Source organism: Calonectris borealis, chromosome 9 (genome assembly GCF_964195595.1).
Source record: "Calonectris borealis chromosome 9, bCalBor7.hap1.2, whole genome shotgun sequence".
Taxonomy (NCBI): domain Eukaryota; kingdom Metazoa; phylum Chordata; class Aves; order Procellariiformes; family Procellariidae; genus Calonectris; species Calonectris borealis.
This window is the reverse complement of record NC_134320.1, coordinates 29,584,862-29,595,996: the sequence shown is the minus strand read 5'-3', so window position 1 is coordinate 29,595,996 and position 11,135 is coordinate 29,584,862. Positions and strand designations below refer to the sequence as shown.

At 49.5% G+C, this 11,135-nt stretch overlaps 1 protein-coding gene across 1 annotated transcript; it reads left to right on the top strand.

Moving 5' to 3' along the window:
- The first annotated feature begins 1,050 nt into the window (after positions 1 to 1,050).
- Positions 1,051 to 5,501, top strand: SUCNR1 (succinate receptor 1). Its single transcript, XM_075157528.1, has 2 exons — positions 1,051 to 1,229; positions 3,328 to 5,501. The coding sequence occupies exons 1-2, from the start codon at positions 1,119 to 1,121 to the stop codon at positions 4,276 to 4,278; spliced, it is 1,062 nt and encodes a 353-aa protein (XP_075013629.1). The 5' UTR covers positions 1,051 to 1,118; the 3' UTR covers positions 4,279 to 5,501.
- The last annotated feature ends 5,634 nt before the right edge of the window (positions 5,502 to 11,135 follow it).

The window sequence follows — 11,135 nt, the reverse complement described above, 5'->3', positions numbered from 1 at the left end:
GGGGAGCATCTCACCTGGCCAGCCGCACGGCCACCCAGTCACGTTCACCCAAAACACAGCTGAGATTGCTCTTCTGCTCGTTTTTATGCAGGAAAATTGCAGCACCCTCCCTTTCTCGTGCAACGATCGGCACTTTCAGCCGGGACACCCAGGCTGGGCGTGCCCTGCCTCAAGCAACTGAAACCTAACCTTTTACGGAGGGCCCTGGGGCTTCCGAACAGTGGAAGACAGTGGTCCACAGGTAAAAATACAATCAAAACCACACGTAAAAATGCCACTGTCATTTGAAACAAGAAACAATTTTTGTGCTGATATAAACTGCTTCAGGTGCATTAGTCACAGTGGAGCAGAGTCATTTTGCATTAGCAGCATTTATTCTCAAAGTTAAAAACATAATAATATTACATAGCAATGATGAATAAACCATCAAGCTTTGAAGTGTTAAAATCTGTTACTATATGAAAACTAAGTGCTCTTCTTCAGCGCTCCGCTTTAATATAATTAAAATACGTTGTTTTAATTGGTTTGCTGGCTAGAGAATGTCACTGAGCTGCTGCATCTGTTGCGTTGACCTCTGAGTGCAACAGGAGAGACTGTTCTGTGGTTGGAGACGACTGGATGTGATCGGGACACAGGCCACCAGGCTTTGCCCTCCTGACGCCTCTGGGGATCTCTCAAAACGTGGGATGAAGGGCAGTGCCCTCTCCCTCCTCACGCCTCCGAGAAGCAGCACCGGGCTCGCCACCTCGACGGCCGCTGCAGCCCGCGCAAGGCAAGGCTTGGCACAGCGCTGGCCCGGCAGGGCGGGAGCTGGGGACCTCCGACCGCCGTGAGATCTGCGCGTCACCCGAACGGGAGCATTTCACGTGAAATCCTCCACCAGAGCCCCGCGCTCGGCACGCCGCGGGCTCCCCTCGGCGCGGCAGAGCTGCAGCCGCCCGTCCTCTCGTCCGCCCCGGGCGGTTTCCAAACAGGTCTCTGCAAAGGGGAAGTGCTCGGCTGCTCTCCCCTTGGCTCGGCACGCGTTTTGCAGTACCGTCCTCCCACGAAACTGCCCCCGCGTCCTGCTCAGCCAAACAAATCGCTCCTTTGCCTTGACTCATTAATGATTGAATCATATGCAAACTAGGTTGAACGGCGATGTTGTGCTGCACTCCAGGGATCCCCAAGTTCTCGCCGAGGCGTGGTGCAGGAGTGCTGACGGAGAGGCAGCGCCAGCCCTGGGGATGGTAAGGTCCTTGTGCCCCGAGAGCCGGCTGTCAGGCTGCGGCTCCTCGAGAAGACTCTGCTGTTCCTCTAGCGAGACCATTTCTGAATGAACCCTTTAACTGTTTTACCCTGACTGCTTACTTTAAAATCGATTAATCGGTCTTTTTCTAACAACTACCTAAATCAATGTATCTGTCAATACAGTAATTTTTGAATTATTATTTGCATTTAAAGTGCTAATGTTAGTGCAGTCTTTTCTAGAATTAAAATCTCACTAAAGTATTGAGTTTCTTCTCAAGAGCCTGGCCAGCGGGGTTAGGCTAGGTGCTGCATGTGAGGTTATTCCGACCAGAGTCAGCATTCACGGCTATATAATTTTTGTCTCCTGCGGTACACAGTGTAAGGGTAGATATTTGCTGGATGTAACTTTATGAAGTTTTGTATATGCTGTACTTTATTCTGTCTCATGATCTACCTTTAAAATAAAATCCAGTGCTTTGAGAGCAGAGACCTATTAACAAATTTGAGACACCAGAACAACTCTGAAAATCCTTAAAACAATTACATGATTCATGGAGACTGTCTTTGGGAGATTTCGTGACAGCCACATTGCTGCTCTTTCTAGCTTGATTTTCTTTTTAACCTATATCCCATTTTTCTAACGTCTTGTTTTCCCCTGTTTTCTAATTGTTTTGCTAATATTTTAACCAAAGGCTCTCGCTAAAAGCTTTCTTTATCTCGCAGTTCCCTGCAGGTGGGTGCAGGTGTCTTTGCCTGAGGAGGAAGAGGAGTGAGCACTTGAGATCCTACTCTATTTCTTTCCCCGTAGCATGGAAGCATTTTTTTAACCAACCTTTAGAAAGAAAGCAAAATTTGTCCTCAGGCAAACTCACGCTTGGTGCAGCTTCCTAGAAAGCTTTGCTCCTTAAAGAATACTGGTTGTCCTACTTACTTCCAAGCTGAAAGGAGAAGCTCTTTGTCTGGAGCCAAAGAGAAAATGAAGTAGCAGTGCGAGGGGTGGCAGCGGCGCGGGCAGCTCTGCCGGGAGCTCCCCCGGCTGCAACAGCCACGCGTTTGCCAGCCCAGTGCTCAGCGTAGTCCCGGCAGGGAACGGCTTCTCCTCCTCCGGCCGCTCCGTGGGGCTGGGCTCGGGGCACCCCATTATACACAGGGGGTGGGCTTAGCAGACGTTAAGAGCTGTGCCTGAATAAACCATACACAGTCTTCTCACTTCGTAGGAAGTTAATAACAGAAGTGACTTAAAGTTCGTGACTTTGGCCTCGAAGGTGTTTTACCCTGATCTTGACTGTGCTGTCCCCTTGGCTACAGTCGCTTTCGTATCAACAAGGACTCAGTCATAACACACCTTCCCTTCTTGAAAGGGCTTTTTGTAGAAAACAGAAGAGACTTGTAAAACCCCAGGCGCAGAAATGCCCTGTGTCTGCAGGAGTGCCTCGGAAGTCCTCCGGCACGCCTGCCGCGATGCACAGGATGCACGCTTCATCCTCACAGCGCCTTCCGTGCAATTCTGGTACCCAGTTACGCACCGAGTAAAAGTGCGTGATGAATGGTTCCATTAACTCAATAAAGACATTCTCTCCCGACTTCTTAACTAATTCTGAGTGACACTGTCAAAGCGTGGCCGTATTGCTGCTAATGAGTTCATCCTCTATCAATCCTGACAGCAGGCTTCTGCTGTAGTGATGAGTGAGGAGACCACGGGACAGGGGTTGGGTAACCGGGAGGCAGATGACTTCCAGCAAGGGCTGTGACAAAGCGGTGACAGGCGAGTCTCACGTTCCCAGCCTCGGGTACTGCCGAGGGTTTGGCCAAGCGGCAGCTGGCACGTTATGGCAGGTACCTTCAGGTGATGCTCTTACGCCTCACACAGGTTTTTGCTCACGCAAGTTTTCATCTTACTCGGTAACTCTGGTCAATAGCAGAAAGTAGAAATCTTGTGTGCATAAGGGATATTCTTTGAGTTCAAGTCTCTACTTACCATATAAGCTGTAAGGAAACAGCATGCTATATTCACGTATTACAACAATAATATGAAAATGGCCATGCAGTGATCTTTTACTAATTTTTGGTGTTTATTTTTTTCTTTTGACTTTCCAGGCTGTGAACGAGACAGATGGCTGTTTGCTGATGAACAGAGTCCTAGAAAAGTATTATCTTTCCACCATGTACAGCCTTGAGTTCATTTTAGGCTTCACTGGAAACACCGTTGTTGTGTTTGGCTATATTTTCTGCCTGAAAAACTGGAAAAGTGGCAACATCTACCTGTTCAATTTATCATTGTCAGATTTATTATTTCTGTGTACTCTTCCAATACTCGTGAACAGCTACTCTAGAGATCAATGGGCAACGGAGAGCATCTTGTGCCACAGCAACAGATTCCTGTTGCATGCAAACCTGTACAGCAGCATTCTTTTCCTCACCGTTATCAGCATCGATCGATACATGGTCATAAAATATCCTTTCAGAGAACATATTCTACAGAAGAGGAAAACGGCCCTTATTGTTTCTGTTGCCGTATGGATCGGAGTGATACTGGAACTGCTGCCGCTGATGTATTTCCTGGAGTCTATAACGCCTGCCAATAATTACAAGTGTCTTGATTATGCAAGCTCTGGAGACCCTGCAAAAAACCTCATCTATAGCATGTTTCTGACTGTCTTTGGGTTCTTTATCCCTCTCGTGATCATGTGCTGCTTCTATGTGAAAATGGTTCTTTTTCTTAAAAACAGGAGCGAGCAACTCAGTTCCCTCCTGACACTTGAAAAACCTCTCACTTTAGTCATCCTCACAGTGGTTATCTTCTCATTGCTCTTTACTCCCTATCACATAATGCGCAATGTCCGACTTGCTTCCCGAATACCAGCCTTGAACGTACCTGTGTGCACGCAGGGCATCATCAACAGCATTTACATCATCACCAGACCCATCGCGTTTTTAAATAGTGCCATTAATCCTGTTTTTTATTTCTTGATGGGTGACCGCTTCAGAGAGATGCTGATGGCAAAAATAAGGCAGTTCTTGAGCAGGTTGCCAACCACCGGCAAATGAAAGAGTAAGGAGACCTCTCATAGTGGGAGACGGGAGAGGAAACTCTCTTAGGGAGAGCATTCACCAATGTACAGTGCCATTTTTCTAGATAACTTTATCTATGCTATAGAATATGCGTGAGCTGATTGTGTTCCTCTCAATGCACTCGTTACCTTATTGTACAGGAGACCTCCTTCTGCTGCGCTGAGGCCAGCAAACCAGGAGTGACGCTCACTCACAACGGTACAGCAGGAAACCGTGCTCTCGTGGCAGGATGCGCCATGGCCTATTAATATGGTAAATAAAAGATCAGCATGGTAGTTCTTAGAGGGAAAATGTGCTGCGCTCAGACAGCTTCTTTGTGAGCCATGACTTGATGCTGGACTGGACCTAGGCTTGGACAAAATGTGCCAGGGGCACTAATTCACATGGTCAACACAATCCGGGGATCAAGGTTGAGTCTTCTTTGTAGAAGTGTTTGCAAACTCTGTGTCTCCTGGGAGGTTTACCTTTCAGAATAAATAACTGGGACAATTTACATTTCCAGCTGAATTGGCGAGGGCTGGCGTCTTGGATGTGGTGAAAAAGGAGGGTGTGCCAACGGCTGGGTGGAACGTTTTGTCGGCATTGCCAGAAGGGCGGCAGTGGCTAGGTTGCTGTTTTTGTTTGTGATGAGTGCGAGGAGTGCAGAAAGCTGTAACGTTTGGCTGCTGGTCTTACAAGCATTTTGTGGAAGCACTGAGACAGTGAAGATGAGTGAGTGTGTGTGTGTGCGCGCGTGCGCATGTGCAGACAGGTTCTTTCATGCTTTGATATTAAAGCTGGATTCAGCTTGCAGAAGTAAAAATAAGAAAATCTATCGGTTTAGTTCTTAACTGAGATTTGCCTTCGTACATCACTGGGACAGCTATGCAAACTCACGCTGGCATTTTTGCAGTCACTTTTCAAAGTATAGACTTACTTAACTTTAATGTAATTATCTGTAAGTGGGAGCAGAATGTATAGCTTGAAGCAGGAGCTAACGAGGAGCCGGTTCTCTGCCTAACATCCCTGCAGAACTTACTCTCCAATTGACTGACCTGACTTCAAACATGAAGGGTGAAAAGATCGATGAAGTAATATGCTTGTATGAGCTCAGGCTCGGGAAGGACCTGCCGAGAGCACCGGGGCGTGCCGGGCGGAGGGTGGGCAGCTGGGTGGGCAGGGTGCGGGCAGCCCCCCCTCTCCTGGGGTCCAGCAGGCGATGGAGGTGAGCGCTGCCCAGGGGCACGGAGAAAGGACTGCCGGCCGAGTCTCATCAGGGACAACTTTCGTTCTGCTTTCCGATGTGTTGTTCACCTGCAATACGCTTAAATGTTTCACTGATACCTGCCTGCCTGATAATGCATCCTGTTACAAAAAAAGCCTCCTTTGCCTTGGGTATTTTGTTTCATATGCTATTCTCTTTAACGTCCATAAGGCACCCTATCTGCCTTTTTCTTGTTAACAGTAAGACCCTAAAAGTCTGTGAGCAAAAGTACTCGTTTGGCTCAGTTTGAGGGATAAAGTAGCTGCTTTCCGCTGCGAGTATCTTGCACAAATGCCTGTGCCCGCGTTGCCCTGGGCGGCGGGCGGCCACGACACGCGCTGAGTGCCACGCCCAGGCACCCTCGGGCACCCGCGGGGATCCCCCCGAACTCGGGGTGACGCTGCTGCTGCCGGTGACGCTGCGGGAAGGACTTTGCTGTCACATCGCAGGAGTGCCTCCCGCACCGCTCCCCGGGAGGCCTGCCGTGGGAGGGCTGGTCCCGTCCCGCAGCAACGCTGCCGCCGCTCCCGGCTCAGCCGCAGCGGTCCCCCCCGAAGAGCACAGCCTGGGGCGGCTGCGCCCGCGGGGAGGGGGGGGCCGGGGAGCGCTGGCCAAAGTTTCGACTGGAGAGAAATGTGTGTAAATCCTTATTTTCTTCCCTCCGTTTGCTTTGTAACAAATCTTTACACATAAATCACTAAATCACCTGTCAGTGGTGGAAAAAAGATCCATCGTGTGTGTTACAGCAGCATGGCCTGGGATAGATAAGGCTGCACTTGAGTTTCCATTTTAAATACCTCCTGTTTTTTAAGGACCATTGTACCTAGCACCAACTGGCAATAATTCATGGCACGTGTTCAGCCCAATACAAATCAAGCTAAGAGCAGAATTTCCAAAAGCGAGTCAAATATTCCCTTTTTAAAGTTGGAGTCTAAGACATTAAAGAGGAATTTTCTTCCAGGGAAAGCACCATACAGCAATAAATATTAAGCTGAAACATCTTTAGTAGACTCACCTTTGCCTTTCGCGGTAGACAGAATAGGACTTTTCAAAGAACTGTTTATTTTCTAAAACTGTAGCTATTTGGGGCTTTCCTGTACCAGCTCAGTGGCTTCTTTTTCCTGTGAATGGGCTTATGTGGGGCACAAGAGGAGCTGGTGGTTTTTAAAATATGTGCATAATCCCATAGCAGAAGTGGAGAGGCCATGTGCACTCTGCCTGGACATGCTGTTTGTATTTAAATTTTTTCCCGCATTACAGATTTGCGGTCGTCAGCTCCCACATCTGACTATCTATATTTGCTCTCACTGCTGCCATCCATCTTGGGCTTGAGAATGTGAAAAGAGAAATTTTGCATTTTCAACACAAACCCGCTTTCTGTTTAGCCTGATTCCTTATGTGTGCCTCACGTAGGAATCTGCCAAACCAAATGCAATGCCTATCGCTCCACAACACAACCCATTGCACCTTCTGGTCACCTCTTCACCTAGCAGGGTTATTCACGAGACGAGTGTAATAAAGTGGTGAATATTGTTCATGCTGGAGTACCACACTCGGTTCAACTTGCAATCCATGCAGCGTTCCTGGGTTTACGTAGGCGGCTCCTTGGCACCCCAGTCAGAGGCAATGCCCGTTGCGGGTGGTTGGCCACATGCCCTTCCTTCTCGGTAGTAGTGTTTCTCTTCTGGTGATTGCCATCATCTTCACAGGGTACGAAAACTTCTTTCTTCACCTTTTGATGTCACAGAGCAGTTTCATGATACCAGCCATCCCTTTCTTCCTCTACGTGACGGCCGTACGTGCTGGGCGGTGAGACAGCAGCAACCCCCGGCTGTGCAAGCGCCGGTTCAGCACCCACCAGCCCGGTCTGGGCTGCGAATGGGGAAGCGGAGGGAAGGGGCCGCCGGGCGCTCGCTCAGGCCCCCTGCTGAAGTGGGGCAGGAAGGAAGGAGAAGGCAGAAGATAAGTAAACCTCCGTCTGCTAGCCACTTTCCAGAAAATAGCTTGTGCAATGCTCAGCTCACGTAGTGCTGGCAGCTCAGCCTCCCCCAGCAGCTGTGCAGAGGGGCAGATGAAGACAGGCAGCTTCCCCGGGAGCGTCCGTGGTAATTTGAAAGGATCTATTTAATTAGGCCCGTATGAATCTGAAATGGTAATCCACAGCCTGCTGTTAACGATAGTAGAAAACACATCTCTGCCCCTTCAGAGAGCACGCGGGATGGCAAGGCTGGTCGGGGAGCGCAGCTGACCCTGCCTGACGCTCGCCCCAGCTCATTCCTGCCTGCGGGTGGGCGCGGGATGCCCCGAGGCAGCCGTGGGCATGGGATGCTCCGAGTTAGGCACAGGCACGGGATGCTCGTGGCAGGCACAGCCGAGGCAGGAGGACATGGTCCTGTCCCAGCGTTACCAAAGCAAGGTCTGGTTTTCCCATCAGCACACATCAGCAGCAATTCTGTCGCTGCCAGGCAGGTGACTCCGGGCTCCTCGTATAAATCAGGAAGAAAGTTACGGTTTTGCTTTTGAGTTTTTTAGCACAGAAGCTCAAGTTGAAGGTCTGGGTTAAGATGTTCTCCTCAAGGTTGGGTTTGCTGCAAGAGGAGGCACTGCCGGCCCCACAACATCCAGGCATCACTGCCCTGGTCCTGCTAGGGTCTGGCTTCGCTGTCCTGCCCAGGCTGGGACGAGGCCAGTCCAAGCCCCGTGACAGGGCTGGAGCCACGGGCACGCCGGATGCCCAGAGATGCATCTGTACAGCACGTGGCATCCCATGTCCCGGTGATCAATGGCCAGGAGGTGATTTTTCTTCGTAAACAATGTGTAGTGACAGTTCTTATGGATTAATATGTTCAATTATTTGTTTTGCTGTGTCCGTTGAGGGGAGCAGGGTCATCTGCTCCTTTTTAAGTGCATTGAGTCACTAAGGATACCTCCCTGTGTACACACCGGTGTCGCATTTACCCGCACGGCTATTCCCCGTCGGCTTGGTACCCAGCAAGCAATCATTATCTCTAAATATATGCTCTTTCTGTTAATATATACTATATATCCATCATAAAAAAGTTGCAAAGTTAGAAACTAGTGCCTGTGCATTTGAGAGCCCAGCACTACTTCATAGAACTCCCACACATTATATCAACTGTTTTTTATAATAGTGATGCTATTATTTCTCTAGTATGTGTACTGATCATATCATAGCACACGAAATTTTAAAGGACAGAGGCTAGCTAATTAGAAAATCGGTTATTAATTCATTTGGCTGAAATTCTGAAGGACTGCAATAGCTCTAACTTAAGCAGGAACAGTCTGGCAGCTGTTAAGCTCTTTTTTGTTTCGGTGCAATTAAGCTGCAAGAAGAATACTAAAAAATGACACCAGCAATTTCCCATGAAGCGGTAGCATCAAGCTGCTTGCAGGGACAAGCACTGCTGCTCCAGCGCGAGGTCTGAGGGCCGTGGGGTGAGCGGGGCCAGGCTCAGCTGGGCGCAGGCTCGGTGCCCCGCGTTTCCCCTCTGGACCCAGGTCCTGCAGTCCGACCCAAAACCTGCTTTCGGTTCCCACAAACGAGTGGGATTTGGAGCCACAGGATGGGAAGAAGACAATGAATTATAAATATCGAGCAGTACAGACTAGTTCTTCCTAGAACGAAAATTCAGCAGAGGACATTCATACTATACACATCACTAGTGTTAGAAAACAGAGGAGTGGGGAAGAGATGGCAATGATCGTATTAAATTGCAGATGTAAAGTAAAGCCACATAGTAAGAAACGTTTTGCACATGCACCAAAGCTCAGAGCTTTGCAGTTGCTTTTAACTGAGCCAGGTCTAAGAAGGACCCTGTGCCCTAGCTCAAACTTGGTCGCGTAAAGCCCGCACCCAGGACCCGAGCTCTTCATGCTCTCCTGTGGCTGAACGGCAGCATTGCAGCCGCTTGCTGGGACTTAAAGCAAAGGCAGAGAGAAAAAATGAAGTTTAATAATCTCTTAGTAACCCTATTTCTAAGTCTGGTTTATATAAGTTGATTAACATAACAAATTAATTCTAACCCTTTTGATAATTCGAAATTGTGACGTTTGCGGCTCCTGCGTTGCCTACCCCCAGGTGACTACCGCAGCAGCAGCAGCAGCAGCAGCAGCAGCAGCAGCAGCAGCAGCAGCAGCAGCAGCAGCAGCAGCACTACTCCTCTCCGCTGTCGCCCCTGGCTCCCTTTAGCTTGCTGCAGCAGACCTACCCTTTTCTTCTCTAGACTTCATAAAGCCATTCTGCTTAGCTTGGGAGCTCCTAGACAGAACCCAGGCACCTTGGGTGATTTTAACACTTGTTGAATAAATAGGCTGTAGCATCTGGCTAGAGAAACATCAAAGTTTCTTTCCAAAAGGGCTACCATTCAAGAGGACTGTTTTCTTCCCTCTAAAGTTACTCTCTGCAAATGTACCTGTTTTGCTTTTAAGGGGCAGGTCTCAGGGCCTTTGCATGAACCGGTTGCATCTCACTTCACAGGTGAAATGCATAATTCTGTAAAAACCATCCCAGGTAACAGCGCGGCTCCCCCAGCCCTGGCATTCGTGGTGTTTCCAGCTCCGCGACCCCTCGCAGGCTTTTGGCTTTGTTTTGTGTGTATGTCCCACATGACATTAAGGTAAAAAACTCTATGATAAATTTATGCATGCATGCTCTCTGCTTAATTTTTCTACTCCTGAGCAGTACACAGACAAATTTAAATACAAAACCCCCAAAGCACAAGCTCTCCTGAGGGCTGTATTCACCTAGGCTGGGCTAAGCCGGGTTGAGCTGGGGTGCAGGCGTGGGGTAAGCGCGATGGGCTGTCGGCGCTGTCGGCGTGCGTCCTCCCCGGGGAGAGCCACGCGGTGCCCCGTCGCTGCTGTGGCCGCGGCCACCCCACTGTGCCATCCCGTGCCGGCCATCCCGGCCACCTCACGCCCCGCTCGGGATGCAGGCACCAGCACCAGCACAGTGCACTGGGCTTCGGTTCGGGTCCAACTGGGGTTTTTTGGTTTCATTTTGTTTTGTCTTCCCTCATTTTGGGTGGAGACAAAAAACTTGGCCTCCAGAAGAACAGGAATTCAGCTGTGAGTCAGACTGAAAACAGTCCAAGTATGTTTTAGTGGCGGTAAGCGATCTAAAAATAAATGTTCCTTGCGATGAGCAGTGCTGGGTAGGCACGGGGCTGCGTCGCCGCGCCGGGCGCCCTGGGCTCTCCCCAGGGCAGAGGCGCGCTCCGAGCCCAGCCGTCTGCTTTCCCCGTCAAATGCAGAAGCCAAGGCATTGGGCTACTTTTAGCCACTGTTTTTAGGCACCTGACGTGTCAGTCTGAAAGAGGGAGAGTTGCTTTCCAGGAGACGCCTGGTTTTAGGGGAAGGAGCTGTGGGAGCAGGATCCGCCTTTTGAGGGAAATCACAGCTCGGCTCCAAACCCACCCCACAGAGCAGCGGGATGAAAAATGCATGAGTGTCTTTTTTATTCATTCAAAACCCAAGCAAACCTCAGCTCCTCTGCTGATCAGAATATGTAAAATGTCCTACAATGTTTTTTTCTGACATTTAGAGGGAATTTCCAGGATTTGCCTTTGTG

What these genes read in the sequence shown, in the direction of transcription:
- SUCNR1 (XM_075157528.1), top strand. Translation starts at nt 1,119, where the DNA reads ATGCAAACTAGGTTGAACGGCGATGTTGTGCTGCACTCCAGGGATCCC. An exon ending in CAGCGCCAGCCCTGGGGATG is followed by an intron (nt 1,230 to 3,327) that starts GTAAGGTCCTTG and finishes TTGACTTTCCAG; the next exon opens with GCTGTGAACGAGACAGATGG.